The sequence below is a fragment of the Crassostrea angulata genome, chromosome 1, assembly GCF_025612915.1.
Source record: "Crassostrea angulata isolate pt1a10 chromosome 1, ASM2561291v2, whole genome shotgun sequence".
NCBI lineage: Eukaryota > Metazoa > Mollusca > Bivalvia > Ostreida > Ostreidae > Magallana > Magallana angulata.
Window position 1 is genome coordinate 13,699,796 of NC_069111.1, and position 21,274 is coordinate 13,721,069.

Genomic DNA, 21,274 nt, shown 5'->3' on the forward strand with positions numbered 1-21,274 from the left:
TACAGAAAACAGTATACATTTAGTATAGATGAATTTTGTCACCTCTTTTTTAATTTCGCTTATTCTATTTATTATAATCACATTTAGATGCATTAAACTTTAATTTTTATATTTTTGATTTGACTCAACATTTCTTATACTATTCTGAAGCAACTGTCATAGAATTTGACAAAATAATAAAAACTTCACAATGCAAGTAAAGATTTTTGTGAAACAAATTCCAAAATAGGATGCAATATGTCTTTTAGATGTTCTACAATATGTTACAAATTTGCATGGCCTCCATTTTGTACTGCACACAGCCTGAGTCGCAAAACACAAGCCCACCTACCATTTACTGTATGTGTGTGGCCCCAGAGATACAAGCATAGGGAATGGAGTGACACAGTTCATATGCAGTTACATTATGAATACTTTAAATCTGACAGCATACGTGTAACATTAATGTCAAAATACAAGATAATGTTCATACTCCATTTTGTTTCAGTTTCTGAGCTGGAGATACTTGACTCTTGTTGTTCAGTTTTCTTTTGAAATTTGGAGTGTATAAGTTCTCAGTACTCCAAGTTGCTGCAACTGAATTTTACCATTTGTTTTCATTCAAAGGTAAATCTTCTCAAAGTAGTGATCAAGGCAATGGCCCCAATTTTTCTCTTATGGGTAAATTTTTCAATCAGATTCTATTAATATGAGTGACAGTGGTATATTTTACATTTAATGAATTTCTCAATTTTGAAGCTGAAATTATTTGATCTTTTCCTGAAATACAACATTTAAAGCTTTGATTCTGATGCAGCTCTTATGATTTGCCATAGATTTAATGTTTACAATTCTGAATTGGTTGACAATTCATGCATTCTTATAAGATTACACATGATAGAGTTACTTGAGTAGATTGAAATACTTCTATGGCACCAAGCTTAGGGTGATATTCTCTGCTATAAGCCATATAATAAGACATGTATTGTAGGGATATTTGTTTAATTTACTAATGATGATTGTAAAAATTTTAAATTGTTAATAAGGTTTCAATTCTTGACTAGTATAAAACCTTTTATAAAGTTCCTTAAAACCTGGGTAACACATATATTAAACACTTAAATGGAAGTAATCAAATAAGTGATTTAAAGACTTATTGTTTGTAAATGAGTACATAAAGTGGTATGAAGAAACTTGATCTTGATCCTCTCTTGTTTCATTACATTTCAGTAACACAATACAAATGTTACAATACTATTTCATATAGACTTACACCAACTTTGAAGGCAATGTAAGGATGATTTCTTGAGTCTTGACAAAACTCTAATGGTTAGTATCAGCTTCCATCTTGGAAACAATATAGGTACAGTAAAACACCTTCCCTCTTTGTCAGTGAAAAGGTATTGGGGATCACTCCGTCTCTCCGACAAACCCTTCAAAGCTATCTTGCTGCTCTTCACTGGATTAATGATCTGTCAGTATAATGGGCATCCCATGTTTCCTCTCACAACCTCCTCTTGATAAACATTGCGACTATACCTTTCTTCTGGGAATAAAAATTCAAAAGGATTTTTAGTCAGTAACTATTATCTATACTCAATATTGAGTTTTGCTAGAAACAAACTGCATTCCTCTTTAAAAATGATGTGAGATGTAGCTCAGCTAGGGTCTTACATGTAAAATTAGACACTGGAATCGTGTTAGATACAACTATGAATTATGAGTTACTGTTACCAACTTATTTTGCCAGCAAGTGACAGTAAACTAATTTTTAGGCCTGAGTGAAAAAATTTTGCGAGATTCGCGAGAGTATCGTGGTGTGAATATTTCTTGCAGTGTAAAAGCTCTTGGGTTGTTGTATGGTTGTAATAACAACATGGGTCTAGATAAGGCTTACTTGCAAAAATTAGTCGTTGCAAACCAGTTCATCTCCAGTAAATCGTGAAATAATGTTGTCGCGAATTAAATGAAGATACTTACTGGTAGATACTTATTTGACTCTGCAAATGGCTTTATTATTAACCACTATCAGTACAACCAAGTTTCCCTGATCAGGGAAACTTGGTTGTACTGATAGTGGTTAATAATAAAGCCATTTGCAGAGTCAAATAAGTATCTACCAGTAAGTATCTTCATAATACAGTCTATAGAACCGAAGCTCAAATTTCTGTAATACATGTATATGTATGTAATGCACATACCCAGTTCAGCTGTATGGCAACAGTGAACAGTCCAGCCTGGATCTTTAAGCCTTAGATAATGTGAATTTTATGCTGAGCTGAACTTGGCAACAAGAGAACACAGTTTAAAACAAACTTTGCAGTAACAAAGAAAAAGTGAATTAATTGCCCTAATGAAAGTGATTTAAGTCATTTGTACGTCCATTATACATAAATTAGGAAATAATTTTACTGTGTACTTGCACTTGTATAATATTGTATAAATTCATTGTTTTTGGTATAATAGTTGTTTGATACTTTATCCACTCTTACATACTAAAAAATACCATATTTCATCAGATAAATGAATTTGCTTTAAACTAATAGTGAATCATTTCTTAAATTTATACAATCAATTCCTTACAACAAGTCTTATATTACAATTAAATTTAAGCACCTCTGTTTGACATTAAATACTGTACTATCAAGCTACAATTGAAAGGGTTCTGATTACTACTGTACAGTAAACAGCATAAAAATCATGACCTAAGTGAGCCTCCTTGCTTTTAATAACAACATCTATTTAATATTTTATTTTTTACATTTTCAATGTCGGTTCTTCGATTGCATATCATCGTGTGTGTATTGCTCTAACGTATACACCTTGTGCAGTCCACATGGCTTTTAAATAGGGAACTCCTGATGGGCTTTAACACACAGATTGATAATTAAATGAGATGTGAAGTAAATAATACAAGGGAGGTTTACATATAATGACTGATGTAGGTATGTGACATTTGTTATGTATTGCAGGAACCTGTCAGGCGAGACCAAAGTAAATTTATCTGTTGCTCAGACATTTTTTTTTTTAAAACGCACAGTCGGCATACAGATTGCTTTGTTATCGTTGCCTGGATCAGACATTTTGACAGATGAATGGTGTTAGATCATATTGTCATTCAGTTTAATTTTTTGCCCACCAATTTCTTTCAATTGAGTAGTATATTTGATCGAATCTTTTGATAATTGTCAAGAACTTTTGATAAATGCCCCGATGGGGGGAAGCTATGACGTCTCTGCTTTTTAAAAAAAAGATGGCTATTGAAGAATCAAATCCTTCATGTTGACTAACACTGGTTTAAGGAGACAAAAGCCATCTCATCACACCTGTGGCAAAGCCATTAGATTTTTCTTTAGTGGCTACCTAAACCTATCATTGAAGCACTGATTGCTAAGGGTTCAAACTTGTTGAAGTATGATTTTTTGTTCAGGATTCACAACCACATATTGAATGATGTCTCCAGACGAACTCAAAGGCCTTGTGGAATTTTCATTCCTTTTGAAATCAATTTAGCATATGAAATGTTTTATAGAAACATAGTTTTTGCTGCTTTAGTATGGCAATTAGTTCCACTTCCTGGAGTTGACCCTTGATCTGAACTCTTCAATCATTTTCTTTTCTGTTTTTCTTTTATCTTGAAAATGAATTTTAGGGTTATAGTTCAATCTCAAATCTGATTTTTTAATTTTTTTCCTGATTTTCTTTTGTTTGGGGGTGAGTTTTGAAGGAATCTTCTTCAGACACTGATCTATGTTAGAGAAAAAATATGGTTTCTGTTCTGCATGTACTGGTATAAAGACCACATGGGTTTTTTCAATTTTTAAAAAACACTTTTAAAATATCTCATAGAGATATTGTAAAAACCTCAATCAGTTTCATAAACTAATGATTTACAGATCATTAGCGCTGAATTTTTAACCAATTGTGCAGTATGATCGAGACACAACAATTCTGCAAGAAAATAAACATCAATTTTTAAAAAACCCAGTTAATTACAAACCCAGAGGTGTAACCTTCTTGAATTATGAATTTAAGGATTAAATAATGGAACCAAAAGGTAAAAATGATATCCAGTAGCATGCATCAAAACAGTCCCAAAACATTCTCATTATAATTGAAAACTCCTCATAATAATTTTAAAGAATCAATGTGTTTTGTAGGTATGTCAGCTAGCTATGTAAATAGCATAAAACGGCATAATTTTCAGACAGAATTTATTCTCTCTCATTACATTTCACTAAATTATGCGCAACTTAAAATGTTTGTATGTTTAAAATAATGATCATTAGCATATTTTATAAATTACTTTCTGCTGTGTGGCTTATTATTTTTTTCTAAAAGTGGTGGTTTAAGAAAAGTTTTTAGTGTATATATTGTAAACGAATGTGTTCCTTTTTAATGCTATGTACTAGCTGCTTTGAAAATTAATTCCAATTGAATGTATATAAAGCCTATGTATTACTGCATTATTGTATCAAAGGGGTGTTGCAAATCGAGTATCTGTAATAAAATGCATCAACCATATAAAGTCCAAACATTGAAAATAAGATACAAAAACGACTCTAAATTTCGCTTTTTCGTCTGCGATTATTAAAGTTATGGAAATGGATGGCCAGACATAATGAATTTTAAATGAGAAGATTCTTTACAATAGCACAATAAAAGTCCTTCAAAGGCATGCAAAGAGGACTTTAAAAATGAATTTCTCCCATAAAAGATGAGATGTGCTTCAGATTTAATGCATGTATAATGGGTGCTCAGTAGCAAAATTGGGGCGTGACATTCTCTTCTGTGGGCAAGGGATGCTCAAGAGGGGGAAAAAAAAAGACTGGATCTATAAGGAGAAACATTCAAATTTCTGAAAGTTATATGGGTAGGAGATCGGCCCTATATAGAAAGACGGTAAACGTTCTGGCCCATGATTTTGAAACAGGCCGAAAGTAATTGGACCCGCAGGGTATACGAGAGATGTCGCTAATTTATGGCGGTGGCTTTAGTACACTGTTCACAGGTAGTAAAAGAAAGAGTGGTTTTGTTGAGACATTTATTGAAGAAGTAGCGATATTTTACATGATGGCACGAACACATAGCTATGGTTGTTTGCATTCGAAACTCTATCCCTTGTACAGATTTCTCAATTATACAAGGGATTATGGACTGTGATGTCAGTACACAGTTTTGAAGCTCCTCGCTTCTTTGAAAACCCCACCCCCTGAGGACGTTGGGTATATAATCTCAAACCATTTGTAATTATCATGAAACGTTCATAATGGGTAGACATTTAAAAAAAAAAGATTTTTCAACAATTTATTTCTTTTCTATGTTTAATTTTGGTAGGCCGCTAAATAAAGGAGAGAAAAACCAGTAAAGAAAGATAAAGTATTTAAAGATAATTAAATAAAAAAAATATGATGAATAGAAAAATGAAAAATTAATCAGCATATAAAAAGGTAATGTGTTCTAAATTTAGCATGTTGATGCCAGTAGCCTACTGACTTTTACATGGTGGTGTAAGCTTGTTAATGTCAGAGATTTGAGAAATGTCTCCATGCAAAAAAATTGTCCTAGCTATCACTTTGTAACATGATTTGCCCATGCATTGACGATGTGTTAGATATATTACTTTAAAATGATATTAAAGTATGTAATTTGTAAAGCTATTATACTGGTTATATGTTCTCTTTTATATAGAATTAATAGTATACCTATATTAAATTACACTTTCAACGTATGCCACTTGTTGCCAGTTAAAAATATTGTGTTAGTGTAACCTCAAATTAGTATATTTTTCTGAACTTTAGTAATATTGCAGTTTAAATATGATGAATAAGGAAGAAATAGTTTTATGTGGTTTTTTTTTTACAATCTTCAGGCAAGAAAGTTTATTAAGTAATAAAACTTTTATATGAGTTACTTCCCCATGAAGTATTGTCTCCCTTTGAATAATGCACAATTTGTATGCATTATTTTATTCCCATTATACTGCCTCCATTACTACTTGAATGTTTAAGATTATCTCAATATTCATTGATTTCATCTATTTTTTCATTATAACCAATCAAGCAACTATTCTAACAAGATAACACATGTAAGATCACACATATAAGCTCTATGAAATTGAATCCAGAATTGACAACAAAATAATATCAATACCTATATACCACTCAGTGGCCTCAGGAGCAAATTGAGAGTTGGGAGATGGGGCACAGGCACTTGTTTCTGAGAAAAAAAATTACCCTATAGTTTATACTATAGGGTAATTTTTTTTCTCAGAAACAAGTGCCTGTGAGATGGGGGCTTAGACTCATCAGAAATCTTGAGAATCCCCCCCCCCCCCCCAAAAAAAAGGGTTATGGTTATGCCAAACTTTACAAAAAAAGTGGGGGGGGGGGGGGGCTTAGCACCCCCACCCCCAGCCACCCCCCCCCCCCCACAGTTCCGATGCCTAATTTGTCACTCTTTCTGTGAATGAAGCTTCTTTTTGGCCAGTGTTGTTAGAATTGAGCCATCATTATTTGACTCTCATCAATCTTAAAACTGAAAGATCATATTGCATTACAGGTACTGCCTCATGGTTCTATGTTCAAAATCCAATTCAGATATGAAAACAATGTTATCATGCTGTTCTTATTAGGTTGTTTAAATTTTTGGTATTATCTTATTCATTAACACAAGTATTTTTAGGACCACCAGAGTTCAATTTACATCTGCAGATACCATCAACTCTCATCACTCTGGCTGCAGGACTGATATTTCTTAATCATCTTAATTTTAAAAAAATCTCTCTCTCTCTCTCTCTCTCTCTCTCTTCTCTCTCTCTCTCTCTCTCTCTCTCTCTCTCTCTCTCTCTCTCTCTCTCTCTCTCTCTCTCTCTCTCTCTCTCTCTCTCAGATCCCCCACAGTCTTGTGAAAGTTATTTGAAATTGGTGATTTATCATCAAATACGTGATTTATTTTAATACTGTATAATTTACTTACCAATTTTAATATAACGAGGAATTCAGAAAGAAGTTTTCAATTTAATAATGATTCATTTTATCTTTATTTAAACTACCAGAGAAAAGGCTTCTTGGGATTTTTGGAGGAATATATAAGTGTATAGTAATATGCAATCACAGAGAGAAAATCTGAGCTTGCAACAAAAAATGCTCTCAGATAAATGTAGAACTGATATATCCAGAAGGCAGACACACAGCAAATCAGAGAAATATCCCTCAACTTCCACATGTGTTAGCCTGTGTGAGTTTATTTATCAGAAAACATCCTGGATTTTTTCCCCCTCCCTGGCTTGCAAGTGAGCACAAATGAGTCTAATCAAACCCCTCTTGATAAACTCTTTGCGGGAAGCTGTTTTGTCAGTTGACTTGAAGAATTTGAAAAAAGGAAAAAATTCAGTTCCACACCGTGCACTTTTCAGCTATAAATTTTGTCTTAGTATCAAACTTGACTGTATTTATACCAGCAAAATGTCAAACATGTTACCGATATAGTTTTGAGGTTTGTTTTTTCAAGGAGTTTTAAGGCTGTTTTGTTATTTTTTATCAAGCTTATACTTTAACTGAAAACATCTGTTTTGCACTTTTGTTTTTAGGAAATTTAAACAAAGCCATTCCATGTGCTTCTCTTTCTTTCTCATCATTCCTCTCAAATTGAAATGGTTCCGAAACTTTGAACAAATCTCACTTAATTATTTCTTAAGACACCTTAATAAGATATATGTATGCATATTACTGGAAAGTCATTCTAAATATTTAGAATGAAAAAAAGTAGTTTTCAATGCCAATGGCTGGTGATATTGTATTTAAATTTAGAAAAACAGTAAAACCTCTGTACAACACAATTTCAGTTTTGACATGAGTATGTTAATATGAATATATCAGCTTGCAGAGTTGATAAATATTTTGCTGTATATTAAGATTTTTCCCCTCTCATTTTAGCTGACTCGTCTTCAAAGACCAGGCGTCCGACAAACGTCATCCGCCCGCCGAGCAATCTTCCGCGAGTGGATGAGGAGCCAACCACATCGGACCAAACACGGGAGGTTGAGACTGTTGACCGGGGGGTGGGGCCCACCCCACTGCCTCCCCCAATAGACCCCAGACTCCATCAGCAGAGTCCTTACTATGGTGTCCAGCCCTTGTTAGACCCTAGAAATGGATTGCTGGATTATCCTTATGGTAATCTTCCTTACTATGGTAAATCAGATTGGCCAGGGCCATTTGAAGTTGAAAAAAACTCTCTCTTGATCTTGGTCTCTCTTCAATATAGCAAAAATGAAAAAATATAAAAGGGAGGGGTGAGGTAACTTAAGGGTTTTTTACCCTCATGTAAGGGAGATAACTTTTCTGAGATAAATGATTACTTTCTGTCGATGGATTTATCGAGTTAACAGGGGATTTGTGTTAGCTGTTGCCACACAAGGTGTGCAGAAAATTGTATGCATTTTAATCATAATGGGGATTTCTTTTTTAAAAGTTCATTATCACATCAGAAGCAAAATCCTACATGAGAAAACAGAGAGATGATAGATTTAAATAGAGTGGATTGGCCAGAAAGTGAGATTTCAATCAAAAGCGAGGTTGTTTGACATTTATAGCCCTGTTGCTGGAACGTGAAAATTGTTTTAGCAAAATTTACATAAAATGCTCAAGATATGTCTTGTCAACAGATTTCACTCTTACATGTAAGTTTATAGAGCAGTGATAACGGAAAGTGCATGTACATTGTTCATATCTGTAAACCAAATCTTCTATAGCCAATAGTTTCCAGTCTGCTCTGCTCCCTGGAGTTCGAAAATCCTTGGGTAGTGAAGATGGTACACCCACTCTGTACTTGATTTGCCAAATCAGATTTATTTACAATAATTTTGTAAGCTCACAAGACATACAGAACATTTCTGTTGGCTGTAATTATCTGTTGTAGCTTTAATGAACAAGTTATTCAACCTTTTTTATACCGGTTCATGTATTACATTTCATGTTTCAGTAATAGATGCACAACTTTTGAGATATCTAGGATTAAACTTTATGGATGGCAGTATTAGGTAAAGTCGCATTGAATTTTTTTCCATTTTTACAGGCTTCAACATTAATCCCTATAGATACTACAACATCCCTTACCCCATCAACAACCCAATACCACTGAACTCGCACACACTGGAGGGGCGATATCAGTGGCCTCAGCCTGGGCCATATCATCAACCTATGCCCCCTGGGTAAGTGTCTAGAAGGATCACTGTTTTACAAAATGGGTCTCTAGCTGAAGGTCTTCTGATCAACAGCACAAAGAAAGTTTTATTCTTTTTGCATTAATGCATTATGAAATACATATATACATACAGGGGTCATACACTGTTAGTTGTATTAAACCCAAAGACAAGACTATTTTTCGAAGTTTTTTAAGACGGTAGATTGAAATACATATTTTTTTACTTTAAGATCTTGTGTGGAATAATTTAGTGGTGCAAGCTAGTACGTATGCATGTACTAGAGAAAATTTGTACCATTATCATGGTTATTGTCCATGGTGTTTTTAAGAACTCTTTGGCTTTCTGACCGAAACATATATTTCCTCACTGGAACTAGTTTGTGGAATCATGGAAGCACCAAAGTTGCTTTATATAGCAATAAGGTCAGAGATAGTGTGAAAATCAAGTCTGCAATGACCAGTTTAATGTGTACTGGCAGTAAACGGCAGACATAGATGGTATCAGACATTTTCTGTATTATTAGTTCACACACCTAAATACAGCTGTATTACACTAGCAGGGCTATGAAAGTCATCCATAAAGCCCTTGATAGTAATGGACTGTTATGTCGGCCCCATATCGTGATCATCTCCATGCAGTCATTTCAAGTCATTCACCAGCTTTACCCTGGACTTCCAACATGGCCTGTAGATTTACTTGTACATTGGTGTCTCCTGTCATAAGACATGCTGAGTTTTTGTTGAATGAACTGAAATGGCCGTCTCTGTTTCCTTAAATAGCTTTGTGTTCTTGGGAAATATACTGAAAACCAATGGCTATGTACAATGTAGATTGTTTGAGGGCAATATGGAGTCTTTATAAAGTGATGAACAAGTGATTCTCATTGGTAAATGCTTAACATGTGACTTGAAATTCATTGTTCATAACATATTACTTATCTTGTTGGTTATGGTAGGGACAGTTGGTCATTTGACATGTCCATTATTCCATTTAGTCTTGTATGAGTTTTTGTATCATTGTTATCGTTGATTTGTGGATTACAGTTATGGTGATTTTAGCAATATTTACAGTGTAATGGTGATTCTTAGCCAATTGTACCAAAAGCTGACAAGATCCCTGACTGATTTTTCAATTGTTGTTTTAAGTCCCTTCAAGAATCTTTCACTCATACAAAATTTCTAAAAAATATCAATGGACACTAAGACTTTAAAGAAGAAAAGCAAGGTTAATATATATATCCTAATACATGTAATATCATACTATAACATGGTTGTCAGGTAATCATTGAACAATTCTTTTAAAAGTTCCAAGAAGTATGGATTCAACATCCAGGCATTCAATATCTGTTTATTCATATTTAAAGGGGAAGGAAAATTATCCAAAGAGTGATGCACAAATAGCCTTGCAGTAATCAGTAATCTATTCAAATCAGTGTAATGTAGTAACAACACTTGAATAACACTGATCTTATCTTTTAATATGAAACTTTTAAAGTTGTTTTCATAGTTAGTCTACCTGTTCAATGCATTTTACTTTGTAAAACAATGTTTCTCAACCTTCAACTTGTAAACGAACATCACCTACATGCTCTGGGATTTTCCCTTGTGTGTGTGCGTGTGGTTGGGGGGGGGGGGGGGGGGGTGAGTGGCTGGTAGAATGATAAATAAAAAGATATTCGCAGTAAAATTTAATAAAGAAAAAAGATATTTGGTGTAAATTTGAGAGAAAAAGATTCTTGGTGTCAATATATGTATCAGAATCATATAAGTATGACCTTGTTTGTGACTTTTTGGGGGCGTGGTCTTTACAGTGTCTGTATGTCTGTCCATTCCAGCATTCCTCACAGTCCCCTGTCGGATGTTCCAGGTCTCAGCTTACGCAGCCCTTTATCACGAGAACCAGTCACCAACCTAGCGGCCCGCATTCACTGGGAGCAGCTTCACAGGAACTATTTCCAGCAGAGTCCTCACTCACAGCGACGATACAGTCCGTCTAGCTTACCAGGTACTTGAAACAGAGAGTCTGATAAACATCTCCCCGGGGTATCAGAACTGTGGGAGATCTTGAAGACAGAGCGATCATGTTAGAAGACAAAAAACTAAACTCAAGAACAACAAAAGGCTTGGGTTTATTTTTCAAGCAAATTTTTTTTCCTGAAAGGGGAAATTCAGTAATAATATCATTTTCTTTTGCTGATACAGATTTGAATGTTTTGTCAGAATATTGTACTAAGAAACCCGTGAGTAAACGCCCTTCATAGTGAAAAACTCCCAGTTGGGCATAATAAAATCAAGTCCCAAATAAAAAATTCGCTGAAGTTGTTCTAGAATCTGTCATCCATTTTTCCAAACTGAATAAATTCAAATAAGATTGCACAATCTTTATTGTCCATGTGTGCCATTTATCAGTCAAGAAAGACAAGTACCATCTGAGTTATTAGAACCTTGATATAGTCAGGAATATAATTATATCATATATAACCCATAATGCTGGTCCCAATTCCTGCACAATGAATCTTGTGATTGTGGAGTTATGTATCTTTTTTTCTGGTTTCAGGTTTTCCATTAGGAGGCCCGGGGTCCCTTTATGGTGATTATTCCCCTAGTCATGTTTCACACAGTGGGAGAAGCATGTTTGGGGACATTCCTCCCACCCCAGGCAGTGGAAGTATAACCCTTCCTGGATCTTTGGAAAGTAAGTTTGGTCCTAATATTATAACCAAAACAGAAAAAGACTCTATTTTTATGTGGATGTGTATAGAAAAATACCAGTGCTCCTATCAAAACCATCCCCCTACCAACCAATCTCTTTCAAATTTCCCTGAAATCCTCCAAGCCAACTCTATCAGACTTCCATTTTTCACCATTGCTGAGTCCAAAAAAAAACTGCCGAATCACTGAAGCTGTTCTAAAACTCATGAGCAAAAGAAAGTAAAAAAAAAATTGTTAGAAGCTTACAATGAATTTTGCAAATTTATGGTTTCAAAACTACTGCTATCTAAGATGGCAGCTTGCTTTGCTAGAAAGAAAGTCTGCCATAAAAATCAGCCCAATCAAATCATACGGTCACATAGCCTGAAAGAAAGGACATACTATTCACCTGAGACTTCAGGTAAGGAAAAGTGGCCACAAAAAACTGATATAAACACCTCCATGTCATCAATGTCGATTAAGGTATTGCCTTTACGATTTTTTACGGCTGGAGGACTCTCTCTCTCTCTGCACTGAGAGACCTTCGGCAACATGCTCCGTCGACCAAGGGTGGAAACTAAGGCCAACCTGATTTATGTTACAGCCAGGTGTGTATTTTACCTGGTAGAAGAGAAATAAAGGAACGTTGGACAGATCATCATGTCCCGCGACCCCAGCGTTTGTCAAATATCTATGTAGATTATCTTCATTGTTCACCGGCATGGTGCTAATGGCAGGTCACTTCTATTTGATGTGATGACTACAAGATAGGGATGTGGCCCTGATAGGACAACGAATATGAATTTTATAAGGCGTGAAACTTTTGATATGTGGGATGGGGTCAATAATTTGTTCCTTTATCTCTCTTTGGGCAAAAGTTCTATATTCAAGATATCCACGTTTGGAAAAATAGGGAAATCCTACATGAAACATTAAATTTGCAGAAAAACACTTTCTGATAATCATTTTAAAATTGCCCAAGATCAATATAAAACAAAGTTACAGATTATTTTCAAAAGTTGGGAAAGAAGATGAAATTTTAGTATATGTACATGTAAGTTAATATGTTCAAATTTGAAATACATGTATTCTTTATGAGAATACAACTACGATTCTCTTTAAATTTTGTTCTTATAACCAATATATGTACAGTTCATCAAATGTTACTATTAAACATAAATAAAGAAGATTGCTTTGAAGTAAAGATGAGTTAGTTTATATTTTGCAATGATCAGTTAACGATGCCCTCTTGGCTCTTTTCTTGTATAGTCTGAATATATACAATGCTTTTTGTCATTTCTTGACTAGAAGAAAGATAAATTGCAAAAAACAGTTTTGGTCATCAGTGTATATTGGTATAGACATAGTGCAAATCTCAATCATGTCTACAAAACCTTCAGTTTGACCTCAAGTCAGTCCTCATGGAGAGGTAGCTTGTCTATGAGACTTAACCAGTCCCTTAAATCACGGTGTTTATAGAGAGAGTTATGGAGAGAGTTATACCGGCTGATTACCAGGAAGGTGGTAAACTACAGCCTTAGATCTATGTATAGAATGAGACCAAGACCAGTCTGTCCCGCCGGGAAAAGTGTGTTCACCACGGACTCGGTGAAAACTAAATGTCTGAGAGAGTAGCATAACCTTATGCTAAAGTCATTAATTTCCAACACCTAAACCTGCTAGCAGAGGTGTATTGTTTCACATTATGATTGTGTAAGACCTTGCAGCTTCAGGCTTTTGCATGCAGAGAATGAATTGATTGAATAAAAATACATGGTACATGTATTTGAATTAAAACATCAGTATGAGTTTGTTCAAAATCAAATGAAACTACTTGGTACTGAATTAACTGTACCCATGACTGATGAATCAAAAGCCCAAAATTTAGACACATATCATTAATGTATGTACTAAGCTTTGAAACAAAATGATAGCACAATATAAAGAGTTTTAATGTACTTTATACGTGTATTGTAGGTTCGCGTCTTACGAGCCCCAGACCTAGCATTGTGGGCCGAAGTAGGAAGCGAGCTCTGTCCCACTCACCGATCTCGGACTTCTTGGATATTCAGAGTCTAACTCGAAGCTCTGAGGGGTCGCTACAGTTTCCTCCCTTCAACCTGAGTACTCATAATTCCCGGAGCTCCAGCGCTGCCAGTGGCTCCTATGGCCATTTGTCTGCAGGTGAGTGTGTCAGGTTATACAATACACAGGAGATTTTGTCATTGATAGAGGGGATTTTTTTAATATTGGGTTGTTTTTTTTTATAGTTTTGATAATTGGCAAAAATATCATGACATAACATTTAAGAGTAAGTATACATCTCAGGACAAATTTATGATAATTATGAATGCACAATGGTTCACACAGTCTTGAAATTCTTTGAAAATTGCTTTAATTGGTCTTAAAAAACAATACAAAGATTTGTCTTTCAAAATAAACTGAATTGTGAAATACCCTCTTCATCTAGTGTTCTACTTTTTTATGCAGTAATCATAATACATTTCTGTTTTGATTGAAGGTTTAGAAGTGTTTAAAAAACCTATACAATATTTTTGTAGAAAAGTTTGATTTTTAATTCTGTGAATGGTTGTTGAATAATCAAAAGCCAGCTTCCTGTCCTAAAAGAATTAAATGCATTGGCCTCTGGCAAGCTAAAAGTCTTCACCAAAGGAACTTTTAAGAAATTCTATCCTGTGTAATGGAAGTTTTTAGTGCACAAAAAACACAGACTGATCTAGTTTCTGGGTCTTTAGGGTTAGAACGAGAAAATGATATACTTCATAGGTTTTTAATCGGGATGAAGGGAGCAAGTCATTTGAATTGACAGTGTTGATTGCTGAGTGGAGTCTTTGATTGGTAAACCCTTCAGAATTAATTATCGTCTTAATGATAAATGAATTTGCCACAGAAAAGAAAGATGGGGAAAGTTAAGAGCTCTGGATAACCATCTTGTTGTAACTATGGAGAGTATTGTGCCATAAAGCCCCAATTCTTGGCAACATCCTGCTAAAAGATTTGTTGAAGAGTGGCATGCATCTTTAAAATGTACAGGAAAAAGTTGTTTACATAATGCACAGATTCACCCAAGCTTAGAAACCACACATATGGTTTTATCTGCGGAAGATCAGATTATTTAATGTGCAAATTATAAAGTGTAATATTGGGAGAGAATCTGTGGCACCTGCGAGTTCTTGATCGTTTTATGTGATACAGTTGATCTTCATGTCTGGATCTGGGGGTTTTTCTTCCACTTTATCATGAGCTCTTGTTTTCATAACATAAGCAGTTATTAACTATCTGTTATAACTGTGCTTTGAATTTTCATGGTTGATTACTAAATGTTGCTTGAGAGATATAAGAGTGGACTGGTTCTCCTTTGCTTGGCCCCACTTGCCGTTTGGTGCGTCTGCTAGATGGCACCCTAGTGATTTATGAATTGCATCACAAATTCAAGGGTGCCTGGTTTTTCTGAACTTCTTCACACAAGGTTTTCTACCTACAGTAGTTGTACCTAGTTCCTCCTCCAGTATTTGCCTGAAGGATAATGGCTCTCTAAATGGGAGGTTGGAATTTGCTAGAGTGGGGTCCCCTACAGCACTGAATAGAAAGGGCTCCACAAGGGGTGTTACATGCATTGGGGTTCTTTTTTTCTCTGTGGTAGAATGTATTATGTCAAGCATTTAATTGCAGAATAAATAAATGAGTGTAATCGAATAATCAGATAGTTTCCACCATTTTATAGTGCTATCACATAATTACCAGGCAACCGAGGAACTGTTTATTTGGTAGGAGTTTTTTAAGCTGAGATAGATCTTCTTTGATGTTGAGCTGGAAGTCATTTTGTATGTCTAATGGACCTGATGGAATTTCTTAGAGTTTACAGATTTGTTATTTTAACAACATCTGATCTCAAGTGGGGTTCCACCAGGCCTAAACAATTTGACTGTCTTTTTCTAATTTGGGCTTTCGTATTTGTATAACGATCAAAGTTCACTCGCATTGAACACATACAGGTGCAATCTCGAAGACAACTCACAGAACAACTCTGCAGTGGAGAAGGCCTATTTTCTTTCGTTTTAATTGCCTTCTTGTTTTTACCGGTACTAATTAAGTGATGACTAATGGAAATACAAGTTCTAGAGAAAAAAATAAACATCTTCCCATGGTACTCCGTTTGAAGATTCGAGGGGAAGATAAACAGAACTTTGTTGAGTTTGCTGTACTGTTATCTCTAGCAGTTACAGGCATTCTAACTTTAAAAAACAAACAAAAACGGAACAACAAAGAGTGCATGATATCTACGGGGTGTTTTTTTTTTCATACATTTTACATCCTCTTTGTGATTCAGTAAACATTGCAAAAGCCTAAAATTATCACATAATTTTTACAATGAAGAGGACTTATTGTAATCGATATCAGTGTATAGGTTCCATGCATTCACAAATTTATCAAAATTATTTCCAAATTATTTTCAGCGTCCCTGGGGGCAGTTAGTCCTGCCCATCAACCACAGCTTCCTTACTTCAGGCCCCCTGCTGGCAGTATGCAGGGCTCACCATTTATGCATCCCATGATGCAGCAGTCAATGATGCCACCTGGTAATCGGATGCACCAAGGTGGGCCTATGGGGGTACCTCCCTCATCGCAGACCTCACTGCCTCCCCAGCAGCCCTCGGGGAAAGTGGACCACTCACAGGTGGGTACTCAAATAATGAACAAATCACACAGCAGAGAGCTCATCAGTAGGTACATGTAGCTGACTGGAGATTTTTTTAGAACACATGTACTCCTCACTATTAACAGCAGAAAAAAAACACCACATTGAGGTTAACTAAATTTCAAAGGGAAACAACTGTAACCAGTTCATACCAGAGAGCTAATCAGTTGATAGAGTACCTGACGGATTAATTGTTTTCTCCATTCAGTTGCATTACATAGACCTATATACCTGGTATTCTACAATGATAGTATACAGAAAACAATAGATCAGTAAAAGCCACTGTCAATAACACTCAGGAGGGTCAAGTTTCAATATAGAATGGTAAATTTACTGCTGTAAGAATTGTATATAGTTTTGTATGAACACAAATTACTTTGATCATCTATACCAGGTTTTGGTTTTATCTCTTTAGTCACAGATTTCGACAACGACGAAGGAAGCTGGCAGTAGTGTGGTCAGTAGTACTGTAGATCCCAATCCCATAGAGATCAAAAGGTCAAAGATCAAGAAAGAGGCAGAATCCCACCACGGATCCCATCGTATGTATCTTCTGAGGAGTGCCCATTTAGGGATTACTATAAAAAAGGAATAAATATTTGTGTAAATTGCAACAAGCAACCCTCGCAAGTTCAAAAATCTCACTTTTATTTTTCAAACAGTTATAGTCTACTGTAGAAGCAGATATTTTCGTTGAGGATTTAATTTCGTTATTTTCGTTGGCAGTATAATTCAACGAAATTAAATCCATGACGAATTTTTAACCAAAGTAATAATGAATACAAAGAGATAAAAATATAACGAAATTAAATGCCAACGGAATTTTATTTGGTTAAAAAAAACACGAAATTTTGACCCAACGAAAATATGTGTTTCTACAGTATATGAAATTATTGCAAAAGTTTGTTGCTCTTGATTATATTCTCACAATTCGATGAAAAGCAGTGGAATTAAGAACTTGCAAACAGTGATTTATATGTTACTCCGAAGAGGAAAGAAAGATAACTCTGATTTGTTTTTTGGCTGTAGGAGACCTTCGAGGTGTGGACGATGATGACGAGAAGCCAACTATCGACTCTCAGGGGAAACACATCCCGGTGGAAGGAGAACCAGACTTTGTGGAGACCAACTGTCACTGGGAAAACTGTTCCCTGGAGTTCCCAACTCAAGATGACCTAGTTAAGGTAAATTTATTATTTTAAAGCTGCTTGGTCCGATTTTTTTGTAATTACAGTATCAAAATTTTTTCCATACAAATCATTTATCTTAGAAAGTTATGGACTTTCTCCTATTTACACCAGCAGAATCGGTCTCCTTTCAAAGTTAGAAATATTCAAAGTAAATAAAAATAATTTCTCTTTTGGCAAACGAAAAAACAAATCAAAATGCATCACGGGAATGTTTAGAAAAGGAAACCGCTTGGTTTCGTCCCCCGAATGATTGGGGTTATTCAACCCGCATGCTATGCATCGATTGTAAAGAAAGCAGACTTTGGAAATATTAGCGAACAAAACGTCAAATGTTTATTTGTAATTTGTCTGATCATTTCGACCTTTATTTAAAGCGATGTCAAAGTTGAAATACAACCATACCCGTCTCGTCGTCAAGGGTGAAACTTAACATGAGGCGAAATAACGCGGTACCTTTTAATGTCGTTAATTTGTTTTGTTAGCAAATTTTGTTCGTATTTTTCTTCATTGAAATTTGGCATAATTGACGGGTAAAACTACAGCAATGTCTATTATTATACATATACTAAGCATAGCCATCGTTTAAAAGCGTGCATAAAATTTGATATAAAATCGGACCAAGCTGCTTTAAATATTGTATTTTGCTCCTTGATACATGAGAGGATTTTCATTTGTAATGAAACTGGTGCATGAAAGATACAGCAATTTTAGTGAAAAAAGAACTCAGAGAGCAATAATGTGTACATTATAAAGCATTAAAAATGTTGAAATATCTGAATTTCAAAATGCATATACATGTTTATTTTGCTTTTCTTATACAAGTATTGTGAATATATATAAATATAGTTTGTGTACAAAGTTTCATGAAGTGTTTGTTCTGGGAGTTAACTTTCCACTGAATAGAATTTATTTTTCATTGTAGCATATAAATATAGATCACATACAAGCCAACAAGAAGATGTTCATCTGTCGCTGGAAGGAATGCAGTCGGGAGGAGAAACCGTTCAAGGCTCAATACATGTTGGTGGTGCACATGAGGCGCCACACAGGGGAGAAACCTCACAAGTGCACAGTATGTTGTATTCTTATATCCCTCACCCCCACCTCCAGAAAAGTAAGAAAATAAAATAAGTGTTGATGTTTGAACCTAGCCCTTCTGTAATATATGTTTCTTTATAATGTGTGTTTAATTTTAGGAATATTGACGTAACCTGTCATGTACAATACCTCGACGTATTTAAGAATCTAATAAAAATGCTTAATAAAGCATCTCACACCGTTTAAGTAGGAATTATATTAAAATTGCATCTCTGTGTTTTTATTAGTTTGAAGGCTGCTCAAAGGCGTACTCTCGGCTGGAGAATTTGAAGACTCATCTCAGATCTCACACTGGAGAGAAGCCGTACATGTGCGAGTTTCCTGGCTGTACGAAAGCCTTCAGCAATGCCTCAGACAGGGCCAAGCATCAAAACAGAACGCATTCTAATGCTGTGATTAATTTTGAATACATTCCATTTTGAGATATGACATTTTTGAAGATGTATTATAGGCAATGACATAAAAATAACAATAAAAACGAAATAAAAATTATGCAAGAAATTATGATAAATTTTCTGTTGAGTTTCAACTTTGATATTTAAAAACGAACAATATTGTAGAAAAAAAAACCAAATAATGATTATTGAACCTAAACAAAATTTGTTAATACATTACATACATGTTGATAACATATTCCAATTGTAGAAACCCTATGTGTGTAAGGCCCCGGGCTGTACGAAGCGTTACACCGATCCCAGCTCGCTCAGGAAGCACGTGAAGACCGTCCATGGTCCGGAGTTTTATGCCAACAAGAAACATAAAGGTGATGGTACGTGTAAACAGGAGAGGAGAGAGGAAGGAGACCAGGTGAGTGGGGGTCTGTGTTGTGACTGACACATGCAGCCATAGTGTTCTTTTGTTCTGGATCAAGCATAAAAATTTCCCAAATTTACTGGATATTAGCATAAGTCAGACATTTTGGCTCAGGAAAAAAACACTCAAATAGAATAATTTCATAAATGTAGATGATTTTTTTTTTTAGTTTTAACATAAAGTCAAGTGAACTGGAAACCTTTTTACTGCAAGTTAAATCGTGAGATTAAGCAATTGTTATAGTTCAGTTAAAAAGTCGTTTTTTTTTTATGCCAATCAAACTGTACTTTATGTTATGACGGCAATCTCTATTGCAGGATACTGACAGAAAAGATGACAGTCACAAGAAGGTAGAGGAATGTCTGACAGTCACGCCCCTACACACAGGGGGAGGAGAGAGACGCCAGTCTCAGGACAGTGTGGGAGGGGGCGGGGTCGGACCCCACCATCACTCCTCCCCAGACAGCAGTCCCGAGGTGAATGTCACCTGTAACAACCAACCTGATCTCATTGATGACCACACCTCTCACATGATTGACAGGCACGGAGACTTAGAGGAGGAGGAAGACATTCCAGAGCCAGAGGATGTTGAGGTGGGTACAGACACACTCTCTTTAACTTGTTTTCTTAATGTTGGTCAGGTGTACTTCATGCCTGAAGTGATAAAATTATAACATTTAGAATTTGGATTAAACAAAGAACAATTAATGCTTCTAGCAGACTTTGATTTTTAGATTTTTGCATTGCAGAAATTAAAACCGTGTTTTTCTTTAAAGATTGTTTTCTGATCAGATTTTTGACATCATAACATATTAATAACTTTGATGCAGTCATTGAGGGTTACTAGCTGGTACTGTGTTTGATTTCAGATTCATGGGACTACCGCGGTTATAGCAAGAACTAACAGGATAAACACATCTAGAACTCTGCAGCAAAAGTTGAAGAGTCTACCTGGCAAAACAGCTCTACCTCAAATATCCACATCAGGTAAGGATGAGCAAAAAAATAGTGGGTATGGAAAGAAAAAAAATTGTTAGGTTTTTCATTAGCATAAGTCGTCATTGACTTAATTTACAATAAGAAAATATTTCCACAGCACATGTAGCCATTTTGACCACAACCCTGTATTGGTTATTAAAAATAAAATGTTTTAATTGGTCTATGATTTCTGGAAATTTATAAATTAACAAATATTGCAAGATGCAGATGAAAATGTTTATTGCCCTTGGTTAAGATTTTACAAAACAGAAATGTTAACTACCACTCTATTTCTTTGAAAGTGGTTTTGATGTTGTAAAGTTCATTCAACCTTTGCGTCGAATTTTGACGAACGTTTTTAGTAGAATAAATTGAGTCTAGTATGAACTTCTCAGTATATAGGAATTGGAAGAGTGATGGGGGTCTCTCAATTTTGTGTTTATGTGCAGGTAACCAGCAGTGCACCCAGTCTCCCTTCACTGACCTCAATACAAAAGGACTGCACCTCAAAAACCCGCAGATCAAACGCCTAACTCAAGATCTCACCGGTAAGTGTTAATGTTTTAAGTTCAAAATGCGACGAATATTGTGATTACAA

General features: G+C 35.3%; 1 protein-coding gene across 4 annotated transcripts in view; it reads left to right on the forward strand.

Moving 5' to 3' along the window:
• Positions 1-21,274, forward strand: part of LOC128174163 (zinc finger protein GLI4-like) — a 54,891-nt gene that overhangs the window by 30,473 nt on the left and 3,144 nt on the right. For 3 of the 4 annotated variants that reach the window (XM_052839791.1, XM_052839785.1, XM_052839797.1), the window contains 14 exons: positions 7,917-8,174; positions 9,058-9,193; positions 11,022-11,191; positions 11,744-11,881; positions 13,855-14,061; positions 16,356-16,576; positions 17,013-17,139; positions 17,627-17,781; positions 18,710-18,859; positions 19,113-19,277; positions 19,531-19,692; positions 20,016-20,291; positions 20,568-20,685; positions 21,126-21,224. In XM_052839791.1, coding sequence (XP_052695751.1) covers positions 7,917-8,174; positions 9,058-9,193; positions 11,022-11,191; positions 11,744-11,881; positions 13,855-14,061; positions 16,356-16,576; positions 17,013-17,139; positions 17,627-17,781; positions 18,710-18,859; positions 19,113-19,277; positions 19,531-19,692; positions 20,016-20,291; positions 20,568-20,685; positions 21,126-21,224 — 2,382 coding nt within the window. The remainder of the gene's footprint in view (positions 1-7,916; positions 8,175-9,057; positions 9,194-11,021; positions 11,192-11,743; positions 11,882-13,854; positions 14,062-16,355; positions 16,577-17,012; positions 17,140-17,626; positions 17,782-18,709; positions 18,860-19,112; positions 19,278-19,530; positions 19,693-20,015; positions 20,292-20,567; positions 20,686-21,125; positions 21,225-21,274) is intronic. The other variant, XM_052839800.1, reaches the window with a different exon arrangement.